Source organism: Cupressus sempervirens, chromosome 10 (assembly GCF_028749045.1).
Source record: "Cupressus sempervirens isolate cs-2001-9-10 chromosome 10, ASM2874904v1, whole genome shotgun sequence".
NCBI classification, from domain to species: domain Eukaryota; kingdom Viridiplantae; phylum Streptophyta; class Pinopsida; order Cupressales; family Cupressaceae; genus Cupressus; species Cupressus sempervirens.
The window spans coordinates 597,176,405-597,196,595 of record NC_143127.1 but is presented as its reverse complement, the minus strand read 5'-3'; the positions used below and the strand labels follow the sequence as shown (position 1 = coordinate 597,196,595).

At 33.2% G+C, this 20,191-nt stretch overlaps 1 protein-coding gene across 1 annotated transcript; it reads left to right on the top strand.

The window, feature by feature from the left end:
• Positions 1-14,663: 14,663 nt before the first annotated feature.
• Positions 14,664-19,724, top strand: LOC149535272 (TPR repeat-containing thioredoxin TTL4-like). Its single transcript, XM_089804157.1, has 7 exons — positions 14,664-16,556; positions 16,927-17,122; positions 17,360-17,532; positions 17,988-18,321; positions 18,477-18,681; positions 18,823-18,929; positions 19,033-19,724. Exons 1-7 carry the CDS (start codon positions 15,235-15,237, stop codon positions 19,183-19,185), a joined length of 2,490 nt encoding a protein of 829 aa, XP_089660283.1. The 5' UTR covers positions 14,664-15,234; the 3' UTR covers positions 19,186-19,724.
• The last annotated feature ends 467 nt before the right edge of the window (positions 19,725-20,191 follow it).

Below are 20,191 nucleotides of genomic sequence, written 5' to 3'. Positions count from 1 at the left end.
GTACATCTAGACCTAAGGATAACTTATTCACCCCCTCCCCTGAGTTATTCTATCATTCTAGCACATGTTTATGCATTTGGATATTTTATGGATTTATGGATGTTGTTGCCACATCTTTTGCTTAGAGAGACTTCTTTATGATGTGCCATGAGTTGTAACTATATGTTGTATTATGTGATGTATTGAGACATTCCTATAGGGAAGAATGTAAATATAAATTTGTAAATTGTAATTCAAAACTATAATTCTTGTAAATAAGTACAAATATATTTTTATCTTATAGATGATAGTGATGTAATAGTTTAGTATCTCTTAATAAATAACATGGTATTAGATATATTTAATATTTACTTTAATTGCTTTATGGTAAATTTCCTTTTCACTGCGACAAATGAAAGAACTAGGACCATTTGGTTTTGGATCTAAACTAAACTTTACTTAATTCACTCAAGAAATGTATCTTAGTTAATTTGTAGATTATATATTATTGTTCAAGTAGCAACCTCATGGAAACCCTAATAGAATCTAGTTAAATCTAAAGTACTCTACTAAATGATTAAAATGTGTTACATAAGAATTAAGTTTCTTTCACATATCTTTTTATTGTTAATATAATCTTTTATTATGTTTACATGCGTCTTTCATTTAAAAAAATATTGCAATGACAATAAGATTAGTTAAACATTATTTTCATGGGTTCTTGGGCAAAGCATTACAAGAAATGCCCAAGTTCAACAACAAGCTTGAGTCTGAATGGAAATAGGGAAAAACAAACTACCATTTGCATAGCAAGAACCTTTTAAATATAAGAACAACTTGCAAATTACTTTCTAATAAGCAAAAATAATTATAGGGAAACTACAAATGCAAGCCATAACTTGTAAGAACATATGATAGCAATTCTTCATCACATCAACATTGTATATAATCAAGATCAAAGTACTACCCAAGTTTCTTGTTGCTACTCTGAGGACATTTCCCTTAAGAAAAGGATAGTGTTATAGTCAACCCTACTCTTTAAGTCTTGTTGTCACATGAGTAAGAGTGAATCATCCACTCAAGAGATGCATAGTCATAACACGTGAGGTGTGTGATCTCACACTTGTGTAAAACAATAATAGAACATGTGTTATGAATCACAAAAGTGACAAACAGTTGCATTCATAATTCTAATTCAAGCAATTATATGATCCTTATATAACTCTCTCACCCTACTTACATTAGACCTTTTTTCCTACTTCATGTAGACCATACCTTCTACTCCTCTTTCTGTCCTCAACTTTTATTTAAACTGTCTAATAATATTATGCACCCTCCTAATTCTAATACTATTATCCACCTTCCTAGGACAAATCATAAAAGACAATAATTCCAGTGCCTTTCATTATATAATTCATTTCTTTATTTTATTAAAAAAATTCTAAGAGTAATCTCCTAGTGGGAGGATGCTGTTGGGGAGGATGAAAGTAATCCTTTCACCCAGTCCTACCCCTAATACCCAACCCACTGGCATCCTCCCCTCCTAAAGCTAAAAATAAACTTAAAAAGATGGGAAATGATTCAAAGTATACCTATTACAAGAGAACAAATAAAGTGGATTGGAAATAATATTTATAAATATGTACTTTTGATGTATACACTCGCACCAAAAACATTTTACAAGCAATGTATTTTTTAATATTGTTTTCCATTTTTTCCAAGCACTTTTGTGCTTAATGAAAGAAGAAAGTGCATGGGCACATTGATCATTCTTGAGCACCAAGTTATAGCATGGTTCTAGAAAAGAACGTTTTATGAGCGTTGAATTATTAGCAAACATTTTATGCGGAGTGACATAAAGCAATGTCCGTGGGTTTGTGCATCTCAGTAATTAACGGCTGAGAATCTTTCACATAAACCTTTTCATGCAATAATTGAATTAGATTTTGTGTAGGGTGAAAGCAAAGAGAGAATAGGCAAAAGAGAAAAATGATTACTACACATGGGGGCTTACTAAACTATTTCTTCTTCACCATGTGACCGTCAGGGTTGGGAGGTTTTTTTAAAGCAACACACACTAATTTCAACTCTTATAAAATTGGAGGGCAGGAATAAAGGGCTTCCCAATGGAAGATGTGTCATTCCATTGCAAATTTTCTTTTTGAGAATTTCATTAAACAATAATTCTACACATGCTTACTCACTTTTGCCTTTCTCAATTAATTAATGGATACCTTTTCATCTCTAAGTCTTCCAACTTTGTAAGAATAATATATATGTAAAATAGATTAATACCTATATTTTAAACATATTTAAAATGTTGAAATTTGTATATTTAAGTGAGTTTTTTTTAAAGAAGATTTTAATATAGTTATATATTGTAATGTGATATATTTGTACCGAGTTAAAGTTTATTTTTAATTTCTATCTATTTATAAGTTTGACTTTATCCTTACTTCATTTGCACGTATTTCAAAATCTTTAGATTATTTGTCAACCTTGATTCTTAAGTATTCATCTTTTTTTTTTCCAAACTATTGGGAGCTTGAATTGACACATATATAGACAACAATTTAACCTGTCTTAATATTTGAAGACAACAATTTGATTAAAAAGACATCAAGTTATTCAAATGACCATAATTTGAAAGCTTGAAGTGCATTACAAGAAACTTCAAGCTTCAAGCACACAATGCTTCACTTCTAATCTAAAACAAATCATTTACAGTTTATTTAATTAGTATTTACTCCAACTAGCACTTGAAATAAATTTTATTTTTCTTAATATAATAATACCATAAATTAACATCTTCATCTTATGAGTTGTCGTCACATAATCAATCATTAACCATTTATTACGTAAATTTCCTATTACAACATGTATGTAATTAGTTTTTATTCTAAAGTAGTAAAATCTTTCTTTTAAGTCATAATAGAAAATATTAGTGATTTTCGATGACAAGAATTTTGTAGCTTTTTCCAATAATGAAAAAAGATTTAGTAGCTTATAGTTCATGCTCTAGACTTCATTATGGGTTTGTAAGTCACTATGTTGTTAAATAATTGTTAATGAATGGTGCTTATGAAATCTTGTCTGCCTTTGAATTATTTGTTTTAAAGTGACACCACCTTGATTTTGTTGCTATTAATGTGAATAACAAATATCAATTACTATAATTAAAGAATGGATTCTTGTAGAATTTATTTTTCTATTTGTGTAGCTTGCATACCCTGTATCGGTGGGATCAAGTTCACATCTAGATGTTCCCTTTTTTCAAAATTAATTTTAATTTGAATATTGAATATTATCATAAGTTGTCAATGGGCCCTTGGTCTACTGACAAAGTTGAATGGTCCTAAATGAGCCTCTTGCTGAGTGCATGGCTTGACACCATAAAAAATGAGGCCGAGATTGTGTCACAAATAGATTTTGATGGAATAGATATGTCTCAATCCTTGGCTCTTACTCCAAGAGGTTATCTAAACCTTCAACATATATATACATATATGTATATATGTATATATGTATATGTATATACATATATACATACATGTATATACATACATATATATTATATATACATACATATATATTATATATATATACATATATATATATATATGTGTGTGTGTATATACATATAGATACATATATTGATATACATATATACATATATATATATATATACATATATATATATATGTATATACATATATATATATATGTATATACATATATATATATATATATGTATATACATATATATATATATGTATATACATATATATATATGTATATACATATATATATATATATATATCTATATATGTATATATATATATATCTATATGTATATACATATATATGTGTGTATATACATATATATAGATGTATGTATATACATATATATACATATATATAAATACATCTATATATACATATATATGTATATACATACATATATACATATATATAAATGTATATACATATATATAGATGTATATACATGTATATAGATATACATATATATACATGTATGTATATATACATGTATATACATATGTATATACATGTATATACATATGTATATACATGTATATATACATACATATATATATGTATATGTATATACATATATACATACATATATATGTATATATGTATATACATACATATATGTACATATATGTATATATGTATATATATGTATATACATATATGTACATATATGCATATATGTACATATATGTATATACATATGTACATATATGCATATATGTACATATATGTATATACATATGTATATATGTATACATGTATGTATATACATATATATATGTATGTATATACATACATATGTATGTATGTACATACATATATATGTATGTATATACATATATATGTATGTATATGTATATATATATATATATATATATATATATATATATATATATATATATATATATATATATATATATATATATATATATATGAGAGACTCATTCATATTGTTTTATCAATTTGTTTGATAATTATATTCTTTTAAAAAAATCAAAACAATCAAATAGTTATTTATAGATCAAATGAGTCATGATATTAATTTAATCAAACCTTGATCATATAAACATTTTTTTTAACAAGTGTATGATCTATGATATAAATTACTCTATTTACTTAAATAATTATTTTGTTAAAAATTAAAATCCTACAATTGCTAATTTTGCTACATAATCAAACAATATATCATAGTGTTAAATCATATTCTTTATTTATAAATACCTTATAGAGTATGTATAGGGAGATGTGCCCAAAAATTTGACAAAATGTGATTCAAAGAATAATATGATCTCACTTCTAAAAATAAAGTCAAATCATAATGTAATCATGTAATATAATGTGATTGTAGTCTAGGTAAGTTATCTTCTTAAGAATTTGATCACATTATATCCTATATAGGGTAAAATTCTTTTGTTAAAAAATGTGTAACCCATTATTGTGGGTTCATCCATGTATTAAATTTTAAACCAGTGAACTTCCACTCTTAGACTTGGAACAAGTTTGATTTTTCAAACTTAAGGGTTGTATCTATATTTTGAGTGACTAAATTCATACTTTAGATTGGAACTATGCAAGGGATTCAATAATTAGACTACAAAGCCCTCCCCTTTCACTATTGATCTCCTTACCTATGGGCATTTAAGAACACATTTCATACAAATGATTACATTTTTATCCTTCATTGTATATATCATGTTTCTTACAATATCCATGAAACATGGTTTAGTATGACATTACACGTCTACTTTTTTCTACCATCTTAGTGGCCTTGATTATAATATGTCATGCTTATGTGTACATTGGGCTTACAATGATACATCATGTTTATTCAAGGTTATATATTGAGCCTAATTGATATGTCTCACATTTAGAGCCACTTATTGGGCATACAACTCTTAATCATGTTTCTAGAACATACCCTTCATAGCATTTGCACTCTACATTCCATATTCTTAACATTTATCCTTATGTTGGGAGGCATAGTCCATTGTAATCTTTATACTTTACATCATCATGGTTATTTTTTTGCATCAAAGACATCACTTTCTTCTATTATTACATCATAGGCTTTCATAGTAATATTGTTACCATATGTTTCTTATACATTGAGGGAATCACTTCTTCCCTCATACACATTACTTTGTTCTTACCCACATCTAAGGATTTTTGGACTTACCTACACCATTGTGTGTGTACACTCTTAGATGTCATATTAGGGGTATATGTGTCACTATAGTTCTTTATGTTATTACATGCGTGTTTAGCCATTGAAAGTCACATCACCATTTTTCCTATTTTCAAGTATGATGGCCCAATAGCATCACACCATCAGTTTTATCTTTGATCCATATACTAATGATATTTTACCATGATGGATATTACACATGCTTATAACATGATGTATTCATGCTATTTCTTTTGACAATTCATCTATGTTTATACTTATTTATGGATTGTATTTACTTATATGTAAGGTTTTTTAGGTTCCTTTTGGATATAGGCAATTTAAGGGATTCATATATTCTCTCTAACATTTTTAAATGACTTTTTGGGCAGTGGTATGGGCTTAGATATTCATTATTAGGACTATGCATTACCATATGTCATGCTTTATGATACATGTACCTATGATCCTATAGTTGTTGAGCCCAACAAACCATCATCATCTTTTAAATAGTTCCTAGTTATTTACTCATTGCATGTTGTTCTTATTTTGCAGACAATTGGCAAGCTTTTATTTTGTACCTAATTTTCACTTCTAAGATAAAGATTCTCATTGTATTTTTATTTCTCTATCTTGAAAATTCCAACAGTGGGAGCATATAGAGGACACAATCACACACTAAAAGCTTACAAGGTACATTGCTTTATATGGAACCTGTTACAGTAATAAAGCATTTTTTTATTAATTAAATCATATTTATTTAATTATTAAGTCACTTATTATCTCTAGTTTATTTAAGCTAAACTTTGGGAAAATATAGTTATTAATTATTTTATTAATTATTATCATACAACCTAGGTTTTACCTTTTAAGGTTTTGACATCCTTTATAAGGATTGATCTCTTTGTAATATTTTAATTCACTTTTGATTTATAGCAATCTTTCTTTTTGCTCATCAAGAATGTTTCATCTTTGGATATCAGAATTCTAGCCTCCATAGCTTTTACTTCTCTCTTTCTTTGACAAGTGTTTACATTCAAGTGATTCTTGGGAGTTGTGGGGTTGATCTTTCTATTAGAGTGGGGTTGTCGTTGCACCAAAAAATTGATCTGTTAATGTCCGATACAACTACTCAACTTATAGTACACAGAAGGCGATTAAGCCCTTGTCACAAATCCCGAGGGGAGCGTTGGACAAATTTCCAACACTTTCATCAACTTCAACATGGTATCAGAGCTCCAAATCTTCATGCCCTTGTTTTGTTTATGAGAAGTTTGACTTGGCTTTCAGATTTGTGTTTTTTTCCAAAGGGTTTCAGTCTTTTAGAATGATTTTTTTGGATATGGGATGTCATTGATTTTTGAGTCACTTTGAGCCCAAACGGACATCACTGTTGAACTTAGAGCACCCAAAAACCCCTATTTTCATCTAAAATTTGTCCAATTTAAACACATTTGGAATCTAAGGCAAACAAAACTGCTCCTAGATTGGGCACATTTCTCAAGGTGGCAATTCTATGATTTTGGAATGAGAATCGATATTTTTGGCATGAAAATTAAGATTTTTGGCACAAAAATCAAGTTTTTTGGAACAAAAATTGAGATTTTTGGCACAGAAATCAAGACATTTTTTGGTACATAACTGATACACTTCCCGAGGCAATTTTGGTACAAAACTTGCATGCTTCCCAAGGCAATTTTTGGTGCGGACCCTGTACGCTTCCCGAGATAGTTTCTGGTATGAACTGGATTGCTTCCCAAGGTAATTTCTAGTGCTAGTGGTCACATTTCCTAAGACATTTGGCACGAGTCCCGAGGCAATGCTTTTTATTTTGCCCTTCCAGCTTTTGTTGACCTAGCTATGGTTTTTAAGTCAACTTGCTCATCCAAACTCCATTTTTTGCAAATGAGATATTGTTGGAAAGTTGATTCTGAGTCTATTGTGATTGTGCAATTTATTTGGACTTCTGATGTTGTTTGGTTCATATTTTATGAACTCAAAGTTAGATGTTCTATTTTTCACTCCGAGAGACATATCTTGAGACATTATATTTTCCTAATTCTGCTCCAAGCACGTCCTATTCATTTTTTTTCTTTATTGCATTCTAGTGGATATCTTGGTTATTTCAGGTCCAAAGATCGATTTTGTTGCTTCAGATTATTTCTCATGGGTTGTATTATCTCTTGTAGCAACCGCATGTCTCTTTTGATTTTTGTTGACATCTTGTTGTAGTATTTTTACAAACACACTGAGATAGAGTTTCACTCTATTGCATTTTGGGATCTTGCACATCTTTCTATTTTGTTGTACTCACACTATATTATAAAATGCCTTGAGGGGTTTCATGTTGGCCATATTCACCACCTTCCTTTGTCAAGTGAGTGTTCCTTCCACAACATTAGCCTCATGATGTGTCGATGACACATGCCATTATAGGTGTTTGTACTTCTTTTGCACTCTTGATGTTCCTTGTTTTTTTTTTGTAGGAGATATTGCATTTAGTTTCAACATTAATGTCTTACCTCTCAACATTATAAGGGGGTTATGTTGGTTACATTGCTTTCTTGGTTCGATGGAGTGAACTATGTATTCAATATTTGATCCTATGTACTAGGTGATTGTAGTGGCTAGATACCTATGCATTTTGGTGAGATGAATCATTTACCATATAGACATTCTTTCATTCCTATTTTTGGAGGCCATGAAGATACCTTCCATCTTTGATTGACTAGCTCTTCAAACTTAGTCTTCTCTACCTAGTCATGTTCTATACAATGGAGGTTCTTCAGATCAACAATTTGGTAGTGTTCACAACTTCATGCTTCAGTGGTGTTCTTCATGATCATCTTTTGTTCCTATCTTCTAGGACATCCCCTAGTTTGGAGGTTTCTTCAATCCTTCACTAGTTCTTTTTAGCATTATTTCTATCTCTTTTTGGAATAGGTTTTTCCCATGCGGATTTCTCTATTTCTCCTCTTTTTAGAGATTTGGTTGTGCTTCGGTACCTCATCAGGCTTTGTTGCCGGGACCCAAATTTACTTTTAATAGTAGTTTCTAGGTTTTTAACTACTCCCTAAGTTTATTTTAAGGGGGGTGTTAGAGTAATAAATTGTTTTCCTATTAATTAAATCGTATTGACTTAATTATTAAGTCACTTATTATCTCTAGCATACTTAAGTTAAACTTTGGACATATAATAATTAATTATTTTATTAATTATTATCATTCAACCTAGGTTTTACCTTTTAGGGTTTTGATCTCCTTTATAAGGATCAATCTATTTGTAATAATTCAATTTACTTTTAATTTATAATAATTTTTCTATTTGCTCATCAAGAATGTCTCACCTATGGATCTCAGAATTCTAGCCTCCATGGCTTTTACTTTTCTCTTTCTATGATAGGTGTTTGCATGCTAGTGATTCTTGAGAGCTATGGGGTTGATCTTTCATCAACTTCAACAGAACCCCTTTAATGCCCTACAATGTGTGAACATTTACTTTACATGCATCTTGTGTGAGTGTTACATGGTTTGAAATGCACAATCATTTTAGGATTCTCTTTCACTCCAAAGTGAGACAAAATAATAATAAATGTTGCATACTTATGTCATTTTTGGCCTAGTTTTGCACTTATGTCAAAACTCAAAATTCCCTTAGTAGCCTTTATTACTCTCCTCAAGTAAGTTGACTAAGTATATACATATTCTAAAATTTGTTCGTATATGCATGCATTCATTTCTCATGTCTCACTCCTTTATGATTCTTTCTAAAAGGGGCAAATTGATAGTGTCAAAGTTTAATTTGGTGCTCCAAGGGGGTAGCAAATTGGCATACATCATTCTAGACCCTTGTTTGTTGTCTTGAAACTTTTATACACATTTTTAAGGTATAACTAAGATAACATGTATGCTCATAACATACCAATAACTCCTATTAAATATTCTTAAATACCACCAAAGTAGATGTAAACCTAAGAAAGAAGCAACACAACATAATTGTACATTGTGATGTCTTCAATTGAGGCTAACTCTCCCCTCTCTCCTTATTGCAAGTCCTTAGAGGACAATGTCCAGTAGAAGATTATTCAAAGAAAGAAGACACATCTTCCTACAGATGCTTACGTTTCTCCCACCCGAATAAAATGTGCTCAAAATGATAGGACAAGGCCTAAGATTGTGTAGGTGGTTTTCCAAATCTCTTTTGTTCAGCAAAAATATTGTAGACTCAATATAAAGACTTATGGTCTCTTCAAAACATCCTTACATAAAGTCCCTCTAAAACCTACTCAACAATAAATTTGTTGTACTTTGATTAATTACACTTACTGTTTTAAGTTTTCAAAACGCCATCGAAACCTATTATTCTACCCCTTAAATTGAAAACAAAACTGTAAACTATGTACAATTGATTATAGATACCCATATAGATATATAAGAGTACTGTCTCCCCAAAAAAGCAAGAAGAGGAGACAAAATGGAGGAATTGAATGGAGTTGTTACCAAACATTAGTTAGGTAGTGTTGGGCAATATACCAAATGCAAGTGAAGTAAGAGGAGAGTAGTTGGTCCAGCTCAGCAAACATAAAATGTTAGCTGGTTAGCTGCTGCATTATGAGTGAGACAGCAGGGCATTTTGAAGGACGAGAAATAGATAGCAATATATCATGTGTTTCCAGCCTGGCGTCACCAGCTTTATTGTTTTCATTGTGTCCAAGCCATGTAGGACAATGCCTTCACTACGTGTTATTCAAACTCCCTTGCCCTTCTGCACAACTCCTTATTTTGACCACTTTAACTAATATTTTCCCCGATGACTTCACATCATGTGATCTGTAATGGTAAGAGCCACACCCACATGCACAAATATCTCTACAATGGGAACAGATTCAAAACAAGATTTTGAAAGATCAATCATGACAAGTATTATTGTCAATTACAAAATGGTATATTGTTTTAATGGAATGATCAATAAATGTGGGATTAGGATTTGTATTCAAGATCATATTATTTTGATTTTGAATGTTATGGTTTAAAAATAAAATAGTTTGAGTTTTGTATCATTAATTTGAGTTGATTGAGATTTTCAAAATTTGAAGAAAATTGTAGTTATGATCCATTTTATTCATATGATTGTGCGTCAATGATATGGTGTAATAGAAATAAAGTTTTAGTACTTATAGAAAATGTTTGCGTAGTAAATATATATGTTAAAGTAGAGCTTCACCTACATGTAGATAAATAGATTTTATGAGCCTCATCCACATACATAATATCGAAATATATTTAAAACAAGACTTTAGTAGAATAATCATGAGAAGTTCTACAATCAATTATCAAATGTTTATTTCCTAAATAGAAACGATGAATGATTGTGTTGAGATTAGGATTTGTATTGAAATTGATTTAATGTGGATTTTGAGTGTTGTGGTTTTATAAATTTACTTTCTTGATTTTGCGTCATAGATCTTTGAGATGATTGAAATTTTTTGATTTGAGGATTGAGAACCAACTTTTATTCATGATACAATTTACAAACATGGTTATGTCTCAATGGAGTAGTGTGGTAGAAACGAACCTTTAATACTAATAGGAAATGTATTTTTTAGTAGAACATCAAATTATGCAATTTGAAATGTTAAGAGCCACACCCACATGCAAAATGTCTATAAAATGAAATTTATGAACAAGATTTTTATAGAACAATCACGAGATATTCTATTGTCAATTATATAGTTATATTGTCTAAATGACAAAGATGAATGAATGTGAGAGGATCTGAATTTATATCAAAGTTGATGTAATGTAGATTCTATAAATTTCCTTTCGGTATTTTGTGTCATAGATTTAAGATTTTTGAATTTGATGTTCAAAACAACTTTTATTATTATTATCTACGATCAAATTTAATGTCATGGTTATATTTTAGTTGCATAGGTGGTAGAGATAAACCTTTAATACCTACAAAAATGTTTACCTAGAAAGTATATAAGGAAAGTTGGGTGTTGTTAATTGCAAGCATTGAAATTGTAGAGAAATATAAAACATTGTAAGAGCCACACCCACATGCAAAAATATCTATATCATGGAAATTTATTTTGTAGAAGAACAATCATGGGAGGTTATATTGTCAAGTATAGAATATGTATTCCCTAAACGAGACTGATGAATAAAAGTGTAGGGATAAGGATTTTTATTGAAATTGATCTAATAAGGGTTTTGAGTGTTTGTGATGTTATAAAATTTATTTATTATTATTTTTTGACACAAAGTTTAGATGATTGAGATTTTTTGAATTTGAGGATTTAAATAATTTTATTAAAGCTATAATTCAATTTGTAATCATAATTATAAATTTCAATGTTGTATTATAGTAGAAAATAAACCTTTAATATTTATAGACAATTTTTTTTAGTAAATAATTATGTTAGGAAAATTAGGTGGTGCTATGAAGCACATGAAGACCTACTATAACATTGAGCAATTTACTTCCTCACTAAGAACCAAGCCCTTATAATGATTCAACAATATTGGACATGAAAAAGATAGGGGTTGAATAATATTGTCCAAAAAATATATTGAGAAAATTGCACTAATAAATATGTGAAATAAGAATCAATAATAAATTTTTATCGACATTCAATATGATTGTACTTTGATGATAATTAACTAGAATTCTTTTTTATTAATGTAGGAATAGGTTTTCTGGGGCCCAAAACCCATTACATTAAAATTACATAAAGATGACCATTAAAGCTTTGGAAAAATAGGACTATGACCAAAGTTAATAGAAAAAGAAAGTTGCCACAAACCGATAGAGCTGAAAAAACACTAGAGATCGAAAAAAAACCAACACATAGACACAAAACAAGAAATAGAACTACAATATTTTTTTGAGAAGATTGGCTGCTTCCAACTCTAGCTAATCCGTGTTAGCAACAACATTCTTCATTTCATCAATGTTTATGTTAACCTTCATCATTGTCTTCTTTGTACTCGCCCGAGTCCCTTTTCTAGGGCCAATAACCTCCTTAGAGCTAACTTCCTTCTCAACATTAATGTCCACAATAGCCTTGTCTTGGTTTATCTGCTCCAGCTTCCCCAACAATATATTCAGGTGCTCGGTAGAAGCTTTGAGGATTTTATAGCTTTTCTCACCGATCATCTTTAAAATGTCCTCCAGACTAGAGACCTTAGGCTCAATTTTCCCAAATCTCTTATCATAAATTATCCTTAGGGCAACAACATCTTTCATATCTTCAGCGAGGTCATCAATATTAGCTGAGGGCTTGTCACTGGCAGTCCATAAATCCTTAGTAGACTTAGACATTGCATTGTCCTTTCCACACCATTGGTCTAGAAAACTTCCAACCTGTGGAAAAGGAGTCTTTGCTTTATATTGATGTCCTTGACCTCATGGAACACTCATATGATAAACTTAAGAAGTCAAAAGTAACCTCTTGGGTTGTCCACAATACACCTATCAAAGACTCTGTATTAAATCAATCAAAATGAACTATAATGATCATTTTTTTGTTGATTTTGGCTTTATAGGATATTGAGATAGTTGGTCCAAATTTTGACATGATGATTGAATGCTTGTGATGTGACAAAAGGGGCATGATAATATGAGGTTGTAACTGTATTTCATGTGAATATGATATGTTGGTCGTTATAACTATCTTTCATGTGACTCTGGAAAGATATGCTATTTTGTTTATTAAATCAATTAAACAAGAGTGTAAATTTTCTCATGTTACAAAGGTTTGCGTTCTTCTTAATTAGACCCCTAGATGGATTCATATCAATGATTTTGAGGAAATCACACAAGAATGTATTGGATTTAAGATGGCGTGTATGAACTTTGAATAAGGAAAGGTGGTGTTTAGGAACACTTTCATGGAATTCTAAATCATGAGGGTCGCGTTCTCCTTGATTAGAATCGTAGATGGACTCAATTAAGAATTTTGAAGAAATCAAATAAGAATATATTTTCATAATTTGCCATGACGCTCTCCTAAATACCAAATCACAAATCTTTGTACTACTAATAGATGAATTCAACATTAATAAATGATTTTAAATATAATAATATCACATGCAATACACTAAATCAACATGTAATAACTAATACAAAATTCATGAAACAATTTCTATTCTTACAAATTTGAAATTCATATCCTCCTTTGAATCCAACTTTACACTCGTAGATTCAAAATAGCAATTAAACAACCCTAAAAATCAAAACCAAATCTCTCAAAATAAATAATAATACTGAAGGCATGCACCACCACTAACCCTATTTAATACACTGTTATTCAAACCGGCCCCAAAAACATAAAGGGAAAGAGCATTGGTATGGTGGAATGCAATTTGCACCATGGGTGGTGATCATAATCAATTGTTAAATACCTTCATCATTTATAAATTCAACGTGGCATCGTGCAATGATATGCTTTCTCGGGGAAAAACACCAGCTAAATTCTCGAGGAAGGAATTCCAGTTCCCATGCTCGTAGTAAATGCAGCGATTTTCTGGCCCCTGAAAAGAGAAGAAGAAATAAAAATAAAAATAAAAATATTCATTGGAAAAGAGCAGTCTGAAAAGGAGAAAAACAGTTCACTCCTCACATGTGCCTGCAGGGATCCGCATCAACTGCCCGGCTTTAATTTAATAATTGAGTCCCTGCCACGTGGCGAGTGACGTGGAGGAAGCGGCAGTGGGGATTGCAGGGAATGGCACATGGCCAGCTATGAGCACACATGGAGGCATTTTAACTCTGCAGCAATTATTCATCTCCTTGTCCTGTCATCATCGCCCCCACTGCCAGCCATGCCATGTCAGCACATAATTGTTAAAGAAAACTGGGTGTTTCCGGTGGGAGGATGCCAGGTTGGCGATGGAGGCTTTTGGAGATCCCGGGTATACAGGTTGGGCAGTGGTTTGTGAGAAATTCAATTTTTTGGGGCACCCTTCTCGTGAATTAGTCCAAGTTTGAGACTTGAATTTCAAGCTATTGGGGGTAATCAGCCCTTTACATATCTTCCTCTTCGGCCATTGCTACTACATTAATGAGCTTCGAGGTCTCTTCGTTTCTCATTCAAATCAAATGCTTGAGCCCGTTGCACTTCATTCACTTCACGGTTGAATGAATGCATGGCTTGGTGAATTCGTTCTAATTTGGGCCTCTTCTTCTTCTTCTTCTTCTTTGTTCTTCTGAGGGTGTTGAAACCCAGTTCCCTTGCAAGTCTAATACCCCAATCAGGGTATATTACTAGCAAGGAAGTTCTGGGCTTGAAGAACTTCTACTTTTCTCGGATTTTTTTTTTGGGGAGTTTTGAGATTTTTGTGTCATCTGGTTAGGTGGATCGTATCTCTCAACCACCGTCTTGTTTCGGAGATTTCGTTTAGAGTTTCCGGTTCGTTGTTTTTGGTTAAATTCATCTGAATCAGGGCATTGCCTGTTCATCGCTACAGATCACATTGTCTTGCTAGGTAGTGATTCCGCCATTGTTTGAATTCTTTGGGAAGAAGATATGCAAGCTCAAATGGCCTATTTTCCTCCCGAGACCAAGAAGCGGGGTGGGTTTGATTTGTATGGGGGGGTTTTCAATAGTAGGATTTTTGGGTCCTTGAGAGATTCTGATGGGAATACGGATCGGTTTAGGAGTAATGGGGGCAGTAGCAGTAGCCCCTCTTTTTATTCGTTTAGTAAGAATGGCGATGATGCTAAACTGCGGCAGCCGCCTGTGGGAGAGACAAAAAATGTTCCGAAAGCTGAAGAGATCAATAAAATGGGGAATGCTGGTGGAGGAATTGCGGACAGCGGGAAAGAGATGAAGATGAATTCGAAAGATGCTCAAAATGGGGATGCCGAGAATGGGAATTCGAAGGGATCCGTCGCGGATTCGGAAAGAGTCGACATGGATAGCAAGAAGCAGGATGCAGAATTGTCTGATAATTCTGCGAGTTCTATGTCCGTAAGCTCTAGTCTGGGCAGAAAATCATCCGATGCAAGCAGTTGTAGTTCATGTGGGTCCGTCAATGGTGCTACGAACATTGTAGTGAGCCCCGGAAGGGAGATGATTAAGTTGGGGGGTAACCGTAGCCATTCCGGAGAGCTGAGCAGCGGGGGGAGTTCGAGTGGAGAAAGCCCTACTGTTGAAAGCAGTGGAAGGAGGTCTTGCTCAAGCATTGGCAACATCCTTGGAAATGGGCTTGCAAGGAAATCATATTCCGCTCCTTTGGGGAATTTGAAGCATCATGGATCTAGGGCAACCAAAAGTGACTGCTATCCTCCTCTTAAAAGTGGTTATTCTTCTAGTTCTTCCGGAGAACTGACCAGTCACAATAGCTCTGGCAATGCCAATGCCAATGCCAATGTCTCTCACATTGGCAATGTGCTTCCCAGTGGAAACATTCTCTCCAATGGAAGGCCAAACAATGGGAAAGGGATTCCAAGGGCCCAATCAGATCATATTCCAAGCCAGTATGTTATGAGATCGGGAAACGCAAACTATGGGCATGGAAGCATAGTCAAGGGTAGTGGAGTGACTGGAAACATTCAGATTGCTGGTGAAAACATAATGTTGAAGCGCGTCCTCGCCAGTACAGATCCAGAGATTGTCAAGAATGCTGGAAACGAGCAGTATCATAAGGGGAACTTCTCAGAAGCACTGATTTTGTATGAAAGAGCAATTGCTTTGTCTCCTGGACGTGCCTTGTATCATAGCAATAAGAGTGCTGCACTTACAGGCCTAGGCCGCTTGCAGGAAGCGGTTCAGGAGTGCTTGGAGGCCATTAAGCTCGATCCTTCCTATGTTCGTGCTCATCAGAAACTTGCAACTCTCTGTCTCAGGTATGCTTTGTTTATCTGTCATCTTCTTTCTGTAATCAATAATTGGCCGAAGCCTAGATTATTATGTTTAAGCTTGAGTACACTAGAACCCAAGACCTCCCAAATGAGAGGCTCACAAGTTATTATTGTGTAGGCTCTTGCCTTTCACTTTTGACATTTTAAACATAGTAGTAAGTTATTGAATTCCAGGCAAAAAGAACAGACTAGAGGCAGGGGAAACTCTGTTCTTTAGCGAATTCTTTTGGTTTGAGAGGATGAATGAACACCTTGTTTAACATTGAATCACATTGCAATTTATAAGAGTTAAGCGGGATCAAACCCTCGGGAAGAAATAAGAGTATGATTAATTTATTTTGGGTATGCAATGCAGATTGGGGGAAATAGAAAATGCTAAAAGGCACTTGAAGACAGCTGGGCAGCTGCCAGATTGGAGTGAAATGCAGACAGTACAAGCAGTGGAAGTTTACCTAACCAAATGTGGAGATGCTAGGAAGATAGGAGATTGGAGAAGTCTTTTGAGAGAAAGCACCGCAGCTATTATGGCAGGCGCTGATTCTGCACCACAGGTAGGTGACTGGAGGAGCTTTTACTCTTTTTCTTAATGGGAAAAAGAAGCTTCACATACAAGTTTTGTTGCATTGAATTGAGACTTGTAATGATCATTATGTGTCAAGCTCGAGTAGACTCGAACCCAATACCTTCTAGATAAGAGGCTCACAATTTACCATTGTGTTGTATGTTGTATGTTGTAAGCTCTTGCATAATTCTATTCAGCTGATTTTGTTTTCATGCTTTTGTTGCAGTTATTTGCATCTAAAGCTGAAGCTTTACTAAAGATTCAAAGATTAGATGAAGCAGATGGGGTTCTGATGTCTGCGCCCAAGACAGTAGTTGATACATCTGCCAAGTTTTTTGGGATTGTAGGAAATTCTTATCTGCTGCTGGTACAAGCACAGGTTGACATGGCAATGGGAAGGTGAGTCGCTAAAATTTTCTCATTTGCATTCCTGTTGTATGGTGTTTCTCAACTGCAATGTTGAAGCTTTTGTAAGAAAAGTAGTAAGATAAATTTTCTTTCAGACCATATGCCTAATATCAGGGGATTCAATTTCACACAAATGGATTCAATTTCACACAAATGTTCTTGCGAGACAATGTAACATTCATTTCAAACTTGAACGAATCAATTTCTCATCCTAAGGACTGCTAGTATTTACAGGGTTCAAGCTCATTAGAGACTGATCTTGGAAGACATGACAAGTCATGTGAAATTGGTTAAGTGATTATATGCTACAGATAGTTCATCCCGAAGAAATTTAATGCAAAACTGTTGTGCTGGAGAAACTTCTATTGCTTACAAATTTTTCCTATTAATTAGAATTGAAGTCAGAATCTAGCAAGAGGGATGACTAAAAAAAGTGGTGTCTGCAGGTTCGAAAGTGCAGTTACAAATGCAGAAAGAGCAGCTCGTATGGATCTATATAATCTCGAGGTGACTTCATTGCTTAGGAAGGCTAGATCTGTGGCTGATGCCCGCAAAAATGGAAATGCTTTGTTCAAAGCTTGCAAGTATTTTGAAGCATGCACAGCATATGGAGAAGGGCTTGAACATGATCCCATGAATGCAATTTTGCTATGCAATAGAGCAACATGTAGGTCTAAGCTTGGGCAATGGGAAAAGGCAGTGGAGGATTGTAATGCTGCCTTGAGCATTAAGCCTACCTACTACAAAGCTCTTCATAGGCGAGCAGACTCAAATGCTAAGGTATGCAGAGCAGTACCTGGTAGTTCTATAAGGGAGCTGTGTCCTTTTTGATTGGCTGCAAATTTTCTTCTTTTTATAGCATATTTTTCGTCAGGCTATATAAATTAGGTATCAAATTCATCTTTTAACGATCATGACTTGTTAATAATGAACAGCTCGAGCGATGGGAGGATTCTGTAAGGGATTATGAAGCTCTAAGAAGAGAAGTTCCTGGTGACGTAGATGTGGCTCGAGCTCTTTTTGATGTTCAAGTGAATTTGAAGAAATCACGTGGACAGGAGATCAGTAACATGAAATTTGGAGGGGAAGTTGAGGTGGTTTCTAGCAATGATCAATTTAGAGAAGCAATTACTGCCCCTGGTAAGATTGTGTTGCATTCATCTATGCATTGGTCATTGTGTTTACTTTTATGATAGGGTTTCCTGGTGTCCTAGGTGAATTATATATATTTGGTCAGGTGTATTGTATTATTTATTGAGAAGACTTGGGTTCATTGTACAGGTTTAGCAGTTGTACATTTCAGTTCGACATCGAGTGAGAGATGCAAACAGATTTCTCCATTTGTCAATCATCTTTGCAAGAGATATCCATCTGTAAATTTCCTCAAGGTATCATACCTTGTACAAAATTTTCTATTTTGCTGAACAATTCTTCTTATGGTTTATCAATGGGCTAACCTCTTTGCACCTTTGTTGTTGTGTGCATTTGAAGGTTGATGTGCAGGACAACCTTTTCTTGGCAAAATCAGAAAGTGTGAATTGTGTACCGACTTTCAAAATTTACAAAAATGGTTTCAAAGTGAAAGAAATTATAGGGCCAAGTCAGCAAATGTTGGAGAGCTCAGTAAACCATTATAGTCTTTAACCAGCAGTGAGATTCATACATTTAGTTTCACAAATTTTTCATGAACAAATAAAGTGGACCATGACCACAGCTTTCTCACATTCTTTTAGTCTTCGACATTGGTTCGGACACACTCTTGTACCCAATTGTATTGCATTTAGGACCATTCCACAATATGGCTAGTTTGCATTCTTTTAGCTTCTATTCATTTTGTCCTTCAGTCAACAAACTGCAAAGCAAGACCTTATTCCGCACAGTTGTCAGGTGATCTAGCAAGATTTTGTAGAAACCAACCTTTTTTTGATTATCAGCAGAGGAAGTCTTGAATTGCACTTTGTTGAATGGGTGCCTTCTAAGATGGTGGGTATGGGCACTATGATACATAAGTTCTTGTATACAGATGATTTTTGCAGCCTTCGCATCTGCATCTGCTTCTCATGATGGTAGCTGGTTTATATATAGGATAGCTTCGTCAAGCATTCATTCTTCCTTGTACATAATGATTATCTTCTTAAGAAATATTCATTCTCTAGTTCTTCTAGAGGCATCCTTTCAGCTCATCTTTGAAACATGTACACGGATATCTGCTTTCTTAGCTGTTTCATTTATCCGGACAATGGATCATGTCGTATGATCCGAAACAGTGGTGATGAAAAGTATCATGCACAGTTTCGGATTAAAGTAATAAACTAAAATAATGGACTGGAAATTACATAACTCATAACATGTACACTAAACCGGGAGTACACCTCACATTGTACTCTTGTCCAAATCTTTGATGAGCATGGTAAGTTGGTATTACTAATCAAGGTTTGCTTTTATCTACTGTAAATCTTTCTTTGATTGTATAATTGGCTTAGTAACTATAATTAAAGACCCCAATTAAATGCTAGCATAAAATTAGTTCAGTTCTGGCAAGATTTTAGTTTTGTTGTGGTGCTCATTCTACCGAACAAGTGGATTTTATGTAAAAAGAACTATTTTAAAAATCTCCTACCAAACAATTGTCGTTAAAGAAATTTGTCCA

Excerpts from the sequence above, each read along its gene's own strand:
- LOC149535272 (XM_089804157.1), top strand. The coding sequence starts at position 15,235 with ATGCAAGCTCAAATGGCCTATTTTCCTCCCGAGACCAAGAAGCGGGGT. Across the intron at positions 17,533-17,987 it reads GTTGACATGGCAATGGGAAG|GTTCGAAAGTGCAGTTACAA; the intron begins GTGAGTCGCTAA and ends TGGTGTCTGCAG. Across the intron at positions 18,682-18,822 it reads AGAAGCAATTACTGCCCCTG|GTTTAGCAGTTGTACATTTC; the intron begins GTAAGATTGTGT and ends TTCATTGTACAG.